At 40.4% G+C, this 16837-nt stretch overlaps 1 protein-coding gene across 1 annotated transcript in view; it reads left to right on the top strand.

Annotated features, from left to right (window-relative positions):
• Positions 1-10098: 10098 nt before the first annotated feature.
• rmc1 (regulator of MON1-CCZ1) overlaps positions 10099-16837 on the top strand; it is a 7513-nt gene continuing 774 nt past the window's right edge. Inside the window, exons 1-19 of the mRNA XM_079447244.1 lie at positions 10099-10358; positions 10820-10896; positions 11020-11104; positions 11316-11372; positions 11454-11540; positions 11632-11772; positions 12109-12212; positions 12343-12432; positions 12905-13010; positions 13231-13339; positions 13422-13466; positions 13547-13600; positions 13682-13810; positions 14293-14399; positions 14506-14625; positions 14704-14781; positions 16071-16175; positions 16327-16395; positions 16475-16700. Coding sequence (XP_079303370.1) covers positions 10254-10358; positions 10820-10896; positions 11020-11104; positions 11316-11372; positions 11454-11540; positions 11632-11772; positions 12109-12212; positions 12343-12432; positions 12905-13010; positions 13231-13339; positions 13422-13466; positions 13547-13600; positions 13682-13810; positions 14293-14399; positions 14506-14625; positions 14704-14781; positions 16071-16175; positions 16327-16395; positions 16475-16700 — 1894 coding nt within the window. The 5' untranslated portion in view covers positions 10099-10253. The remainder of the gene's footprint in view (positions 10359-10819; positions 10897-11019; positions 11105-11315; positions 11373-11453; positions 11541-11631; positions 11773-12108; positions 12213-12342; positions 12433-12904; positions 13011-13230; positions 13340-13421; positions 13467-13546; positions 13601-13681; positions 13811-14292; positions 14400-14505; positions 14626-14703; positions 14782-16070; positions 16176-16326; positions 16396-16474; positions 16701-16837) is intronic.

Below are 16837 nucleotides of genomic sequence, written 5' to 3'. Positions count from 1 at the left end.
CAGGTCAGTTTAATGGACCACCTGCGGAGGGATGGGGTCCTCGAAGAGGTGGTGCCGGTGGTCGCGGCAGGGAACCACAAACCCCATACAACCCGGGGCAATACCCTCCACCACCCTCCAACCTACAGGTGCCGATGTTCCCGCCATCGGGCCCGGAGGATGGCGCGAGCAGTTATTGAAGGGGCCCCCAGAGAACCGAAATGAGGGCTAGGGCCGAACCTCTCATTTCGTTAATGGTAAACAACAAACCATTAAAAGCTCTGGTGGACACCGGAGCCACCTATTCGACTGTCACAGGCGGCATAAAACAATCTGATCTGAGTGACAAAATTGTGACAGTCACCGGGTTCTCTGGGGGAAGTGAAAGCTTAAAAATGACACAACCATTTAAAGTAGAAGTGGCAAATCAATGCTTATCACACTCGTTCCTTTTCTCCAGCAATGCTCCCATTCCTCTTTTGGGTAGAGATTTATTAATAAAATTAGGGGCTAGCATTCTGTGCTCAGCAGAAGGGGTAATAGTTACATTTCCAGATGGTACAACCATTAACTGTTCCCTATCAGGTAATACGACAGACAGCCAGTGGATGCTGACCTCGTGTGGGGAGGAGGAGGCAGCTGATCTTTACTGGGTAAAATTAGATGATGACGCACAGTGGGGCACCACAATGGAACTGTATAACAAATACCGTTCATGGATTTCAAATTTAGATATCTATTTACCCCCCATAGACCCATTGCATTGTACATTGTTTTATGACAGAAATGACATAACCATTTATGAAGACATGTTTCAGGAAGTGGAGGGAGACAGATGGGTGTTGGAGGGAGCTGGAATTTTTGTGAGTAAAGAAGGAGTGATGGCTCCAGTGAAGCTGACAGAAGAGCAGTTGAAGTGGTATGAGATGGCAGACACAGCAGCACCTCACATATCGTTAGCCTTACACCCAAGCCATGAAGCCAGGGAGCTAGGTAAGGTTACAAAAACACTGTTGGCCGCCCAGGATTGGGAGCCCACGGAAAAATCAGATGTTAAATATTCACCTAAACACAAAGCCTATTGGATAGAAGGTGCCACACGAGACACTGGAGCTCTAGAGCATGTGCAGGTTTCTAGATTCCATGGCAGGGAGCTGTCAGATAGTGTAGGAGCACCAGACATCATAAAAAATTTACCTGAGGATCTTTGGTCTCAGGGCCCAACAGATGTAGGTTTTTGTAACATGTCTCCAGTTTACTTTCAGTTAAGCACACCTGACCCAATCTGGATTCCACAATACCGCAACAAACCTGAGGCGGACGAGGGTGTGGCCGCAACAGTAAAAGGTCTCCTAGAGAGGGGTGTTATTACACCATACAAATCTAGGTGGAACACACCTATTTTTCCGGTGCCAAAACCAGGCACGAATAAGTACAGGTTGGTACATGATTTGAGAGCAATCAATGCTGTTGTGGCTACACCATCGTTAACAGTGCCTAATCCGTATACTGCACTCTCTGTGATAACACCTGAGCACAATTGGTTTACATGTATTGATCTGGCTAACGCATTTTTCTGTATCCCTTTAGCAGAGGAATGCAAGGCGTGTGTGGCTTTTACATACAAAGGTTGTCAATATTCTTACAACAGATTACCCCAGGGGTTTGTTTTATCACCAGGAATTTTTAACCATGCATTAAAACAACAATTACAGGACTGTAGTTTGCCTGGAGACTGTGTGTTGATCATGTATGTTGATGACCTCCTTTTGGCAGCCAAAACAGAGCAAGGATGCCTGGAGGGGAGCGAAGCTGTGTTAAGACAATTACACAAAAGTGGCTTCAAGGTAAGCAAGGAAAAGCTGCAATTTTGCAGACCTTGTGTTACATTTCTAGGTCGCATGATCACCCCAGAGGGCTCCACGCTAACTGTAGCCCATAGACGAGGAATTCTGAGTCATCCAAAACCAACCACGGTTAAAGAGATGTTGTCATTTCTAGGCCTAACAGGGTATAGTAGACATTATATTCCAATGTATGTTTCATTAACAGCCCCTTTGAGAGATCTTGTAAAACAACAGGGTATGAAGAATTTGAGAGCAGACATTGAGTGGACACAGGAAGCTGAACGGACGTTCATTAACCTGAAACAACAGATGGCACATGCAGCTAATCTCAGTAGTGCCGATTACAGATCACCATTTCACTTAGACGTCTCTGAGACAGGGTCAAGTGCACATGGGGTACTTTATCAAAAAGACCAGGGGGGCAGAAAAGTGTTGATGTATGTTAGCATGTTGTTGGACAGTGTAGAACAAAGACAGCCACCATGCAGCAGGTTTGTCGCAGGATTGGCAAAGATAGTGAAGAAAGTGTCTCACATTGTTATGGGCCACCACCTAATTGTTTTAACAACGCATTCAATCGCATCTTTTGTTAATTCTGAATCATTCACATTTTCCCCTTTACGACAGCGACGCATTGCAGCAATTTTGCTCGCCGACCATATCATATACACGCATGAGGGCATTAACATGGCAGATTTGGTGGAGGAGGGAGAACCACACGACTGTGCACCGATCACAGAGAGGGCATCGGTGGTCAGACCAGGTTTGTTTGCAAAACCATTGACTGGCCCTGAGCCAGTCATGATTTTGTTCACTGACGGGTGCTGTTTCAGGGCGGAGGACGGAAGTTTGAAAGCGGCTTATGCAGTGGTAGAGCAGGTAGGACATGAGATGATTACGAGGGATGCAGCAAGGTTAGAGGGGAAGCAGTCAGCACAGAGGGCAGAAATGATAGCAGTGATCAAAGCCTTGCGACATACTGGTGGACACCGTGTAAACATCTATACTGACTCTGCTTATGTTGTTACAGCTGTACACGTAGAAATGCCGTTGTGGAAACGTTGTGGCTTTATCACTTCGTCAGGTCGACCAATAACACATGCATGTGAAGCCAGAGACCTTTTAGAGGCTCTGATGATCCCCTCAGAGGTGGCAGTGATTAAATGCGCTGGTCACTCTAAGGTGGATAGCTCTTTGAGCAGAGGCAATGACGCAGCAGACTTGGCGGCAAAAGCTGCTGCTGGTTATGTGTCCTCGCAGATGATGTGCACATCAGAAAGAACATCTAATGATTTATTGCCGAGATTCACAAGGGAATACCTTTGTAAAGAGCATCAGCGCTGTACCCCCGAAGAAGTCTCTGTGTGGGCACAACATGGAGCTGTTCGTGCCTCTGACGGACTGTGGCAAGCTCCGGATGGACGTCCGGCGCTCCCAGCGAGTCTGTGTCATTCCATCATGGTAGAGGTTCATGGAGTGAGCCATGTCGGGGACAAACAGATGATGAGAGCGCTTGAATATTGGTGGCATCCTTTTTTAAAAGCTATGGTCTCAGCACATGTGAGCACGTGTGAAGTTTGTCAGGGATATAACGTTAAACCCACGATTAAACCAACAAGGGGTTCGTTTCCTTTGACCGGTGGTCCGGGGGACGAAATCGTGATTGATTTCACAGATATGATCACGAGGATACAGGGTAAGCGTTATCTTCTGGTAATCGTAGACTATTTCACTGGATGGCCTGAAGCTTATCCTGTAGGCAGAGAAGACAGTACGGCGGTGATAAAATGTTTAATTAACCATTATATTCCGCGCTATGGTTTCGCCCGGCGTTTACGATCAGATAATGGCAGTCATTTCAAGAATGAACATTTGCGAGTCGTCGAAAAGGCCCTAGGCCTCAAACATGCATTTGGTGCAGTCTGGCATCCTGCCAGCCAAGGTAAGGTTGAACGAATGAATCTCACACTAAAACTCAAATTGGCTAAAATCTGTGCACAGACAAAACTAAATTGGTTGTCAGCTTTGCCATTGGCCTTAATGTCAGTAAGATCATCTGTTAACCGAATCACAGGATTCACCCCTTTTGAATTGTTTACAGGTCGGCAGTTTCCAGGGCCACGGAATGCACTGTCGGATGCCATTGTGACACCATTATCTCACGCTGTCTATTTTGATAAACTGACTGCTCTCATTAAGACTTTTTCATGCCAGGTCAATCCATCTCCAGCAGCAGACCCCCCTCCAACGACGGTACAGTGGGTGAGGCTGAGGACGTTCAGGAGAAAGTGGAATGAGCCGAGGTGGTCGAAACCCTATAGGGTGACAGCGAGGACATCACATTGTGTTCGATTGCAGGGCAAGGGTGACACTTGGTTTCATTTAACCTCATGTGTAGCTTGTGACCCCCCCTCAAGGGATCTTGCAGAGACACGGGTGGACCTGCGTAGACAGGTCCAAGAGAGGGAAGGAGAACCAGAGGCTGAAGAAGCCACAGGTGAAATCACAACACCACCAGTACAATAACAATTGCAAATCGTTCACAAGACAGGTGTCCCGGGTGAATGAGCTGCGACCAAAGAGAAGGACAGTAGAATCATTTTCCAGTGCAATAAATTTTGAGTGAATACTCAAGGGGAAATACGTATTACCATATATTCTTTATAACCATATTATATATTGTTCTTATTGTGATTTTCATATTTATTATTTTCATACCTATTGTTTTCCATATTTTTTAATATTTACTATTTTTTATACCTTTATATTACTATTGTGATTTTTATATTGTCATTCCTTACCATTTTATTTTGTGTGATTTTAACCATATATATTTTTCCTTAATTGCATATTCCCATTAAGTATATTGTGTGTTTAACCATTTTAATTTCCAAGAGTGTGTTTATTATTCCTTTAAAGTCCAAGAGAGGGCAACAAGATGAAGCTGTGGGAAAACTGTAAGCTGTCGGGGATCCTATTAATAATTTCAGGAGTTATAGTAGGAATAATTTTTAGCCTAACTAAGGGTCAGGAAAGCAACAACACCATATCAAAATCGAGACACAAAAAAGCCATAGCCGATACGAGGTTACCGTGTGAACAACTCGTAATTAATTATGTTTGGGGTAAGACTACATCATTTACTTTCGACCTATGCGCTGTCATAAATTGTGGGGGAAAAAATAGCTCATGGAGGGGGTACAATATATATATATGTATGGATGGGAATACGGACAGTGTTTGTAAGGTGTCCCAGTCTAGGCAAACCTATAGGGGTGAATGGTGTCCATCATGGAATAAGGTAATCGCATATACAGGTGCTTGGACTCCGGAACAACCTAGCCTTTGGACCCGTACCTCGGCAAAATTTGATTTAAAAATGCAGAGAGATTACAGTGCAAGTCAAAATCCACTCACCCTTTCAATATCCACCAGAACGGGATCAGCCAATTATACAGGGGAGTTTTTCCTTATAATGGGGGTGCACAGCCCAGGAACAGATAAAAAAGCAGTAATAAAATTTGTTATAGACAGTTCACCTGAGGAGGAAAGAAATGAGACAATAGCTGAGCCATTATCGGTAGGACAAAAGAATGTAGTGGTGGAAATAGATTACACCATGTTAAAACCAGAAGATATGATAGAGAGAGCTACAGGATATGGGGAAAATAATTTGTGGCTGGAATGGATAATTACCACAGCCAGAGAACAGAGGTTAGATGATTGTGTTGGATGTGCTAATGCAAGACCTCATTTATATATTGAACCAGCCCCGTTGTACCAAAATGATACGTGGGGCTATGAGTGTATGCTGGCATTGACACGGATGGCCAGTCCAAAAAATTGTACCACATTGGCAGCAATATTCCCACCAATAACCAACCTTTCACGGGCAGGTCCATTTACACCGAAGAAAGCAAATTATACCTGTTTTGATATTAAACGTCTATCACCAACCAGCAACCTGGGGGAGATAAATAAGGAGTGGTGTGATCGGATCATAGTAGATAATGGGACTGAAATAGGTACGTGGGCTAGAGCAGGTTTATATTATTATTGTGGAGATCGAAGATTGTTTACTAGGATACCTGAGAAGGCAAAGGGAGTGTGTGCTTTGGTAAGACTGGGAGCCCCAATAACTCTGATAGGTGACAGAGCAGTCAGAACGGAAACTATAAATTCAGCAACATTGACAAGAAAACGTAGGAGACACATCATAAAACGGAGAGCAATAGGTTCAAGTGTAGATTTATCATTAAATAGCCCGACATACATTGATGCGATAGGCATTCCACGAGGTGTGCCGGATGAATATAAACTAGCAAACCAAGTGGCAGCAGGTTTTGAGAATATACCCATAATAGCTGCCCTTTTTCCAGTCACCCCAAACAAGAATGTAGATAGGATTAATTATGTGCATTATAATGTGATGAGGTTAGCAAATATGACAAGGGATGCCGTAGATGGTTTAGCGGAGCAGCTAGCACCAACTTCACTGATGGCTATACAGAACCGTATGGCTCTGGACATGCTGTTGGCAGAGAAGGGAGGAGTATGTGTTATGTTTGGTGATCTTTGTTGTACATACATTCCCAATAATACTGCCCCAGACGGATCAGTGACGAGGGCATTGGAAGGTTTGAAAACTTTGTCAATAGAAATGAAGGAACATTCAGGAGTAAATAATCCTATAGGAGATTGGCTAGACAAAACATTGGGAAGATGGAAAGCAATAGTAATGTCTATTGTGATGTCTATAGGGGTATTCATAGCAATTTTGATTACGTGTGGTTGTTGTTGCATTCCTTGCCTTAGATCACTGTGTAATCGTTTAATAGTTTCAGCTATTGAGAGACCGGAAAGCCCCAAACCATTTAATATGCCATTGTTATCCAGCTATACTGACGACACGGAGGACCAAGAATTTTGACCTCTGTCGAGGTCAAGAGAGGGATTATTGGGATTATGATGTTTTATGTATTATAAATTCATGTTTACTGTTCTTTTACTGTTAAATATAATGATATGAGTATGTCCATGCTGTGCTGGGTTCTTTGTCTTGAAAGCTAGCTGGCAGAAGTGTGTAACATGAGCTCTGAGGAATGCAGAAGCAGGGTCTCAGATAACAAGTGTGTGAGTGTATGTGTGTGTGCGTCAATCGCATCTCTCGGCAGGACCGGCTATTTTCAAAATGTTTTGCAGGAGCCAATGGTTGGGGGAGAATGGAGTCAGATTTACATGTCCCGAGGTGATTGGTTCCGGAGGATTCAACGCCCGCCCGATGAAGGGGAGGAGCCCGAAGATAGAATCGACGTCACATACTTTATAAATACTTGTAACCCAGAAGTGTGGGTTCTGTTGGTTTTGTCTCATATGTATGTTGAGAGAACAGCCCCAGCTGGAAGAAGCTTTTACATCTGATAATAAATTATACTTAAACTTATTGGGAAAACGATCTCTTTGACTTTTCTTCAAATTTTGAACACGCAGGACTCGAGTTTCAAAAGTCCGATAGTGTTCAGCACTTTATAAACCTGTTTGTATGAAAGAAATGTAAGATAATCTAATGGTTGGTGATTGACAGGGATCCTTGAACTTCAAAAGAGCCAAATATCTAAATATGGGCGACAGTTCATGTCATTCATTTGGTCAAGTTGACTGTTTGTCTTGTTTCTATAGGTCTTCGAGAGAGGTCGTGGTACAGACTACTAACCAAATGGTTTTTATTAATGGTTCTTCTGTTAACACACCAGAAACTCACTATGAAAACCTACAAACACATGTACAATCAGCCTATGAGATTTGTCGTCCTCGGTGCTTTAATGGGTCCTCAATTCAGGGACAAAACATCCCTGGTGACGTCGTTTATGAGAATTTATAGTTAATCATTTCTGTTGTTGTCTGATTGGGAAATGTCCATGAATGATTCTGCTTGCATCTACTTATAATCTCGGAAATAAAACAGCTGTTTTTAAATGACCTTTAACGCAGCCTTGTGTGAAAAATAACTGAATCCAGAACAAAGAGAGTAAAAGTTGTACTTCCAATACTTCAAATGAATGAAGGAATCTATTAATCTAAAATAAATAAATTAGTTTTCGTTAAATCAATATGATCTTTGATGATTGTTTAGTGATTAAATTGCAATATTGACGTTTTCATTAGATGCAGATGCCTGGCCCGAAGTTAACTTCCGGTCTGTGGTCGATGAGAACGCTCTGGCAACGTTCTTTTCAGGATTATTTTTTGCAACCAGAAAATAACGTTCCCAGAACGTTGCATGCTGGTTTTTTCAATAACCAGAAAATAACCGCAAAGTAACGTTCCCTGGAGGTTATTTATCGTTTCGTTATGCGTGTGCGCTCGAGCACGTGCATTCTCAGTTTTGCCGCGCTCTCCCCTCATTTCAAAATTAACGGTCATTTCGTTTTACCTCACTCCCTGACAAGCGGTTTATTTATTTACATTTTTTATTTAAGTTTACTTATATTTTCGTGATTTTCAATTGATTTGACACATCTAAATCCACAGACCTTGACTGAAATTCAGGGATTTTGATTGTTCAATCTAAAAACGTTGCCGCTAAATTTAGCCTGAAGATAATGAAATGTTTATTCTTCTGTCAATAAATATCTTCTTTAAATCCTGTATATTGTGTTGAAATCAATGGTTATTTTATACCAATATCTATGTCTGATTCTACACACTTTCGAAAATTACTATGGAAAAGGATCAGGTTAAGAAGAATCCATTGATTTCATCCTCCATGTTGTGTGTGATGATGTATTTGAATGAACGTTAGATTAGATTGGATAAAAGCACAGCATGGATGTAGCCTAACTTATAACTGGCGTGTAGTAACGGACCGAGTAAAATATTTTAGGCTAACGTAAAGAACCGTACAAAATAACGTGCTGGGAACCTAAAACTACCGTCAGGGGAACAGGGAACCCAAAATTGATAATCGGGTTATCGGTCTGGCTAGTGGATATAATATAACAATTAATTTGATATTTAATTCATATTATTATTAATGACATTACATATTTTATTGTATATAATTGAATTCATGTAAATTAGGCTAAAACTACACAACAGTTATTGATTCTTTGCAGAGGTTAACCTCAAGTTTAGTTTCGGGAAACATAAATGTGAACAGGAAAAACATATTCTACGGAGCCCGTAGCTGTCACACGAAATTTTTTATATATATATCGTGGCCACGAATTATTTATTCGTGTGAACGTTTTGCTTATTCGTTCCCTCGATTTAGGTAAATCGTGCCCACGTTTTATTCATTTGTTCCCACAATTTAATGATACCATCGGTATTTTACTAATTCAGACGTTGCTACTGTTATGGACAGAGAAAAATTAATTGATATATATTTTGAGCTGGGATTGAGTTATAAAGACATTCTCTGAAGCCTTGCATTGCAAGGAATCGTTTTATCAGAGAGCCATGTTTTAAAGCCTCCTCAGAGACGGACTCTTATGTTGAAATCGTTGCTATGGTAACAGTTCAGCTCTTTCCGGTAGTCAATGTTGCTGTAGAGGAGCTATCCTACTCCGGCAGTCGGCTGGGGCAGAAGTTTATAGTTCATATTTAAGTTTATATTTTCATTATCTGATCGTATTGGCACAAGTGTTCTCAAGGTACTAGTCATTGAAGAAAGAAACTAAACGGATATCTCTGCCTGTGAGGATACTGTTTGATGTTGATACTTGATGTTGGACATTCATCTGCCTCCAATACACTATATAAAACCAACCAACCTGTCTCTTCGTTATATGTGCTCTGACCGGCACCCAGGGGGGTTTAGGCTACTCAATTTCATGATACCAAAACCTAACCTACAACAAGCCACCTGCATCGCATATTGAGGGCAAGAGGCAATACCAGCTCAAAATATATATCAATTAAAGTTTCTCTGTCCATAACAGTAGCAACGTCCAAATTAGTAAAATACCGATGGTTTCATTAAATTGTGGGAACAAATGAATAAAACGTGGGCACGATTAATGTACATCGAGGGAACGAATAAGCAAAACGTTCACACGAATAAATAATTCGTGGCCACGATATATATAAAAAATTTCGTGTGACAGGTTACGGGCTCCGTATTATTTCAACGATGTACAAAAGTGAACTAAATATAGATTTTTATACAAACAACATAAAAATGTAGAATTAAATCCAAAGAGAATTCAAAACGAATATTTTCGTGTAGATTTCATATTAGGAATGAAAGTACATGTGAATTTAGGAAAGAATAATGGAGAGGGAATCGAATTCGTCTCATTGGTTCAGAGGCGTCACGGTCGGTCACGTGGCTCTATGATGTGTCACATGACATGTCTCGCGCCTGACGGACGCGGAAGTGGAAATCAAACCACTGCGGAATAAAGGTGTTTTCTATTAATATTTATGAATATGAGCGACGATTATTACCTGGAGCTCAGCGAATCTCCTGTGCAGTTTGAAAACGCGTCGAGCGTCAACAATGTGTTTTTCGACGAAGCGAATAAACAGGTGAGGACGCGTTTGACACTGTGACATTATTATAAAGCTTCAATATATAACGGCTGTGTCTCACAACCTAGTGTGTTATCTGCATAGATCTGTTTAAATATAGACCCCTTTAAAAAACAATAACAATTCTATTGGGTTCCATTACTAATGCCACTATGAACCATCGGCTGCTTACCCATAAACCCATTCCAAATCGTTTGTTGTGTTTTGGGACTTATTTCACATTGTTATTGGTTCCCATCCACCAGACCAACACAACACATTACCAATAGAGACCCACAGGCACTAGTTTCCATTGAACCAGTATAGACCCTTTAAAACCAGTATAATATTAAATCCACTAGAATGTTCTGTGTATGTTTTATAGCTCACTGCGTTTTAAAACCGTGTGTGTCGTTAAACATATAAACAATTTTATATTTGACCCAGGGGTGTTATAGTTCTGCTTTATGTGTTTGCAGGTGTTTGCTGTGCGATCTGGTGGGGCTACAGGTGTGGTGGTCAAAGGACCTGATGACAAGAGCTCAGTGGCTTTCAGGTAAGTCGACTATTATACTATTGCGCTATACAATACGTATACCGTATGCATTTGAGGTTCAGTCTTATGCTTTTGAGAGAAGACTGGTGTTCTGATAACATTCTGAATTTGCATCCTGAACAGAATGGAGGACAAAGGTGAGGTGAAGTGCATCAAATTCTCATTGGGGAACAAAATCTTAGCGGTTCAGCGTACTTTAAAGTCAGTTGTAAGTACATTTACATTTATGCATTCGGCAGACGTTTTTATCCGAAGCGACAAAATACTGCATTGTATAATACATTTGTGTCTGACTATGTGCAATACCTGGGATCGAACCCATGACCTTGCTGTTGTTACACAGGAAAGTACCATCTGTGATTTATGTTGCAGTCGGCGTAGTTTTAGAGAGGTTAAACATTTCTTTTTGTTTTCTTTAGGATTTCACGAACTTCATTCCTGATTATCCACACTTGGAATTCTCCCATGAGTGCAAGGTATATCCCTAGAAAATTCCACCCTTTACCTTAAGGCTTTACGTGGATGTTTATTTAACGTTTTATTTTATCAACCTTTAGATGAAGAACGCCAGTATTCTTGGGTTTTGTTGGACTAACTGGAATGAAGTCGTGTTCATCACTGACCAGGGAATAGAGTTCTATCAGGTACTGTTTATTGAGCCTGTTTTGTGATCAGATTAGTAAGAACCCTACATGAAAATGAGCTTCTTTTTCACGGTTTTTCATTCTTGTTCAGGTGCTGCCTGATAAACGGACGTTAAAACTCTTAAAGAGCCAGAACATCAATGTGAACTGGTATATGTATTGTCCAGAAACAGCCGTGCTTCTCCTCTCCACCACTGTACAAGGCAACGTCCTGCAGCCTTTTGCTTTCAAGGTGTGTTTATTGTCTATGTGTTCATCTTTATTTATTGCCGTCCATCACAGATGTGTGCATGCATTAAAATTTTGTTTGTTTACATGCTTTAGTCCAACTAAGCTTTTGTTTTCTCTTAAAATGTATGCATACAGCTTTAATTATCTCATATTAATGGGACTTTTATGATCAGTTATGTATCATGTTTGATATCTTTGCCATCATCATATAAGGAGCTTGAAGAGTTTGGCCACTAGGAGGCAGTAGTGAAGCAAGTTAAACAAAAATCAAGTCAACGGTGTGAACAGGTTCATAGCATTATAGTTGTATTGATGCTTGTTGTCTTTTTTCCTGTAGACTGCAACTATGTCAAAGATGCCCAAATTTGAGATCGAACTTCCAGTGGTGCCCAAACCAGCCAAGCTCAGCCTCTCTGAACGGGACATCGCTGTGGCCACAATGTGAGATCTCTGAAAGTATTGCATATATATAACGAGACTTTGGATTGTGAAATATTTGACAGTAGAGGAGGTCAAAATACATTTGAATGATGAGATACCCATTGGTCATATACTCTTTTCTCCACTGTAGCTATGATCAGCTGTATGTGATGTATTTAAAGCATCACTCCAGGACTACCAACAGTCCGGGAGCTGAGGTGGTTCTCTATCATTTACCCCGGTAAGATTATCCAGCATCACAGCGAGCTACTGCAAGCAACATGGTTTCATTTATTCTGTTTTAGTTCAGTTTTTATTTGATCAAAGTCAAAAGTCAAAGTCTGCTTTATTGTCAATTCTGCCACATGTACAGTACATACATATGGAGGATTGACATTGCGTTACTCTCAGACCCTCTCCTAATAAAAATATATATAAACTAAATACAGATTATTACATGTATATGTAAAATTCAACTTTTACAAGCAGGGATATTTAAAAAGAGAAAAAGAAGATGGTTATTGGCAGGTAGTGCAAATAGCCTATATTAGTTTATTGCAAAGGCAACAATTCTAATATTCTTTTCTCAAATAATATCTAGGCCTAACTTTATTTCAATTAACAAGAAATGTTTTAATAGTTTTAGATTTTAGACATTTACAATCCATGGTTTTGTCATGTTTTGACCATACCTGCCTTTATCTGTATTGTAGAGAAGGCACTTGTAAGAAGACTCACGTGCTTAAACTGAACACCACAGGAAAGTTTGCGCTGAACGTGGTGGATAATCTGGTAGTCGTCCACCATCAAAGCTCTCAGGTATATGCATTAAAAGCTATTCATTACCTCAAGTAATTATTCTTTTTACATCCACTTAGCAGAATGCATTGGTTGCGCTTGACTAGTCCTCTAGCATGCCTACGTCAGGTGCGGACAGGCCATCTGGTGTTCCGGTGGGCCGCTATCTTTTGGGGCCGGGAAGGACCCCACCCCCCTTGACAGAATTAACCATGCAACCCCTCCGTCTTTTTCTATTTAGACCTCACTCATCTTTGATATTAAGCTGAGAGAGTCAGAGGGTCCCCTGAGCGCTCATCAGCCGGTTCTTCCTGCTCGATCCATCAATCCCTGTAAGATCCCCCTCACAGGTTAGTGAGAGCAACAAGCACTGTGTGTTCAGAAATGGGTGTAATTCATGGACATTTATGTGACGTTTGGCTCTTGTTACAGGACCTGCGGCAGCTCCGAGTCAAGCCCCTGTGCCCTGTGAACTGTGTATCCTCACAGACAAACTAAGACTTCGTTTGATTTATACAATTTGCTTAAGGTTTCCAAATATTTCCTTAATATCAAAGACTCATCGTCTTGGAGCGTCTTTCAACCAGATATCATCATCAGTGCCAGCGAAGGTACCTATAAAGCACAGATCATATAAAATAATGAAATTAAAGGAGAACATTGGTTGATGTTGTGTTCTGTGTGTGTGTCAGGATATCTGTGGTACCTTCAGGTGAAGCTGCAGCCCACACTGAACCTCCTGCAGGATAAAGGGAAACTCATGGACTTCCTGTTGCGGAGACGAGACTGTAAAATGGTTATTCTGTCTGTGTGCTCGCAAAGTAAGCAAAAGACTTGAAATTCTGCTTATCAGACCCTAAAGTGAGGTCTTTACAGCCGACGCATCTCAAATGCATGTGTGCTATTTATCAACCGCAGAGTCCTTATGTGTGAACTCAAGCAGGCTGAAATACGGATTTTTATGGAGAAAAAAATGATGACTAAAGACGAAAATTAAATGTCACGGATGAATATTTACATTTATTTTGTAGAGCGTGGTCATAATTACCAAATTCCAAACTAAAAAGTAGGGCTGCGAGATATCTACTTGTTCTTAATAAACTTTTTGGAGTCGGGTCCAATTCTTAGTAGTAGTTACAACAAGCATCACTGATATTACACCTTTTTTATACCTAAAATTTTGATACATTTTATATTTTGATTTGATATGATATGGTGGTTGGAACATCTACATGTTATTTTTAATCTGATGAATTAAAATCAAAGCAAAGTGAAATAAAATGTTTTGTATGATGCTCCTCAGTGCTGGTTGGGACATGTAAGGGGAGTCTGTCTGTGGTGGCCACAGTGTTTGATAAACTCAATCAAGTGTACAAAGACTATTTGGACGCAGAGCAAGCGTACACTACGGTAAGTGTGAATTCAGATTGACATAATACTGTATTATATGAGGTTATATATAAAGCTAGGGGTTTGATAATTCAGCTTTTTCTTCTTACTTTGTTTTTCCGTCCAGGCAATGGAGTCCGGTCCAAGCCGCTCTAGCATGTCTTATAAAAGACCTGTTCGGACCCAGGCGGTCATAGACCAGTCTGATATGTACACACACGTACTGTCCGACTTTACTGAGAGGAAGGTAATTCTGCATTTAATCATGTGTGTTAAATAATGTGCAATTTGTGTTGTTGTAACACAAAATGTTTTGTTTTAACAGGGTGTAAACCATACGTTTATCATTGCCGTCCTTATGGAGTACATTAGATCCTTAAACCAGTTTCAAATCCCCGTCCAGGTATACCAACAGTCACTTCTACATAATGTTTAACAGTGTTATATTTTTTGAGATGCTTGATAGTACAGATCTTTTTAGTCTTTAAAGCCACAATATGGAAGAATTTTGTTATGAAATATCCAAAAATCACTTTCACAGTGTGATATATTTCATGCAGTTGTGTACTTACATTATGCCAAATGTTCCCAAGAATGTGCAAATCCAGAGAAATTCCTATTTAAAATAAAGGCCAGTCCCTCGTCTCCCTTGTGTTTGTCTCATATCAGTGACGCTTGTAGAAACTACGGCAACACGCTAATGCGGAAGTGCTTATACAGCATCTGGACGCAGCATCTGTTGTTCTGTTATTCTGTTATTATGGATCACAATTACTCTTCGGCGAGTAAAGGAAACCCAAAAAACGACAAATGATGTTTTAAACACGTAAAACTGTGTAGCATTACGCTACCAAATCAATTGTCAATATCCGATATCATTGGCGGGCTAACGTAGCTTTACATCCCACGTTTCTTGCGAGCTAATTCATTACTATGACATCAAATTCATTCAATACCTCGTCCGTGAGGTCTTTATATTTTGTTGTTTTTCGAAAGAAAACCATTTAGCGGTCCAAATGTACATATTGTGGCTTTAACGCTTGTAGCACATTCGGCGTATACACTTGGCTAGTTGGATATTTTTGCTGTACAGTTGCTTAGACACGTTTTACTTTTCGTTAAAAGTATTTGATCACCATCAGCCTAGATACTGAATTCACATGTCTTTAGTGGGGAACTTTCATCAAGTTTGCCTTTGAATGTAATATTTTTAACTCATACACACAGCATGTTGATTGTTAGTTGCGTGTGAATTTCAAGATGTTTATATGGAAAGTGATGTAAGGAATGTAAAGTACAGGTGTAGGCCGGCAAATTGAATGCCACAATTGACCAATGAAAATCATCTTTAATAATACATTACGTATCGAGTTGAAATCAAATCATGGCCCAATTTAATTAAAGCTGTAATTGTAATCTCTGTTTGAAAGATAAAATTGCAGGTTACATTACATATTTATCGTCATGCTAAAGTTGATATTTCCTGACAGCTCAAATTGTAATTTATATTAAAGAGATTTTTCTTTGTTTTTAACAAAATAAAGGGAATTTCGTACACCTCACCATGGTGGTTTAAACGTCTCCTTTTTTCCATCCATGACACATGTATTTCGCTCATCTTAAACAGGATATAGTCTGATATTTACATGGGTTTAGTCCAAACTGAGAGTTCATCTTTTTCACTTTTTTCAGCATTACTTATATGAGCTGGTCATCAAAACGTTGGTCCAGCACAATCTTTTCTACATGCTTCACCAGTTTCTTCAGTATCACGTCCTGAGCGACTCCAAACCTCTGGTGAGATGCGTTACACTTTAAACCTTCATCTCCGTACAATATAAAATGTCTTGTTTATCTGAAATTGCTCAAAGTGATCTTAGAAATATCACAGTTATTAACAATTTGTTCCCAGTTAACATACTTTGTCATATATGTTGTGCTTTTGTAGGCCTGTCTGCTTCTGTCTCTAGAGAGCACATATCCTCCAGCTCACCAGCTCTCTTTAGATATGCTCAAGGTACTTCACATTTTAACATGAGCCTCATTGCAGATGAAACGGTTTGGTATTAATGTAGTGACGTGTGTGTGTTTGACAGAGGCTTTCCACAGCGAATGATGAGATCGTGGAGGTTCTTCTCTCCAAACAGCAGGTTTTGGGAGCTCTGCGTTTCATTCGTAGCGTCGGAGGCCACGACAACGTCTCGGCGCGGAAATTTCTGGATGCTGCACGGCAGACAAGCGACACGATGTTGTTTTACACCATTTTCCGATTCTTTGAGCAGAGGAATATGAGGTTACGTGGGAATCCGGTCTTTAACCAAGGTAGGTCATTTAACTACCTTAGAAGTCATTCTAAGACCTAGACTAGAGTTTTTATAGTTTATATATAGTTTTATAATGTAAATTTTAGGGACATGTTTCTTATATGCCTTGGTCATTTTATTATTTATTTATTTTTC

The sequence above is a fragment of the Barbatula barbatula genome (assembly GCF_947034865.1).
Source record: "Barbatula barbatula genome assembly, chromosome: 23".
Taxonomy (NCBI): Eukaryota; Metazoa; Chordata; class Actinopteri; order Cypriniformes; family Nemacheilidae; genus Barbatula; species Barbatula barbatula.
Note: the sequence above shows the minus strand (reverse complement) of the source record. Positions and strands in the feature narration are given on the sequence as shown.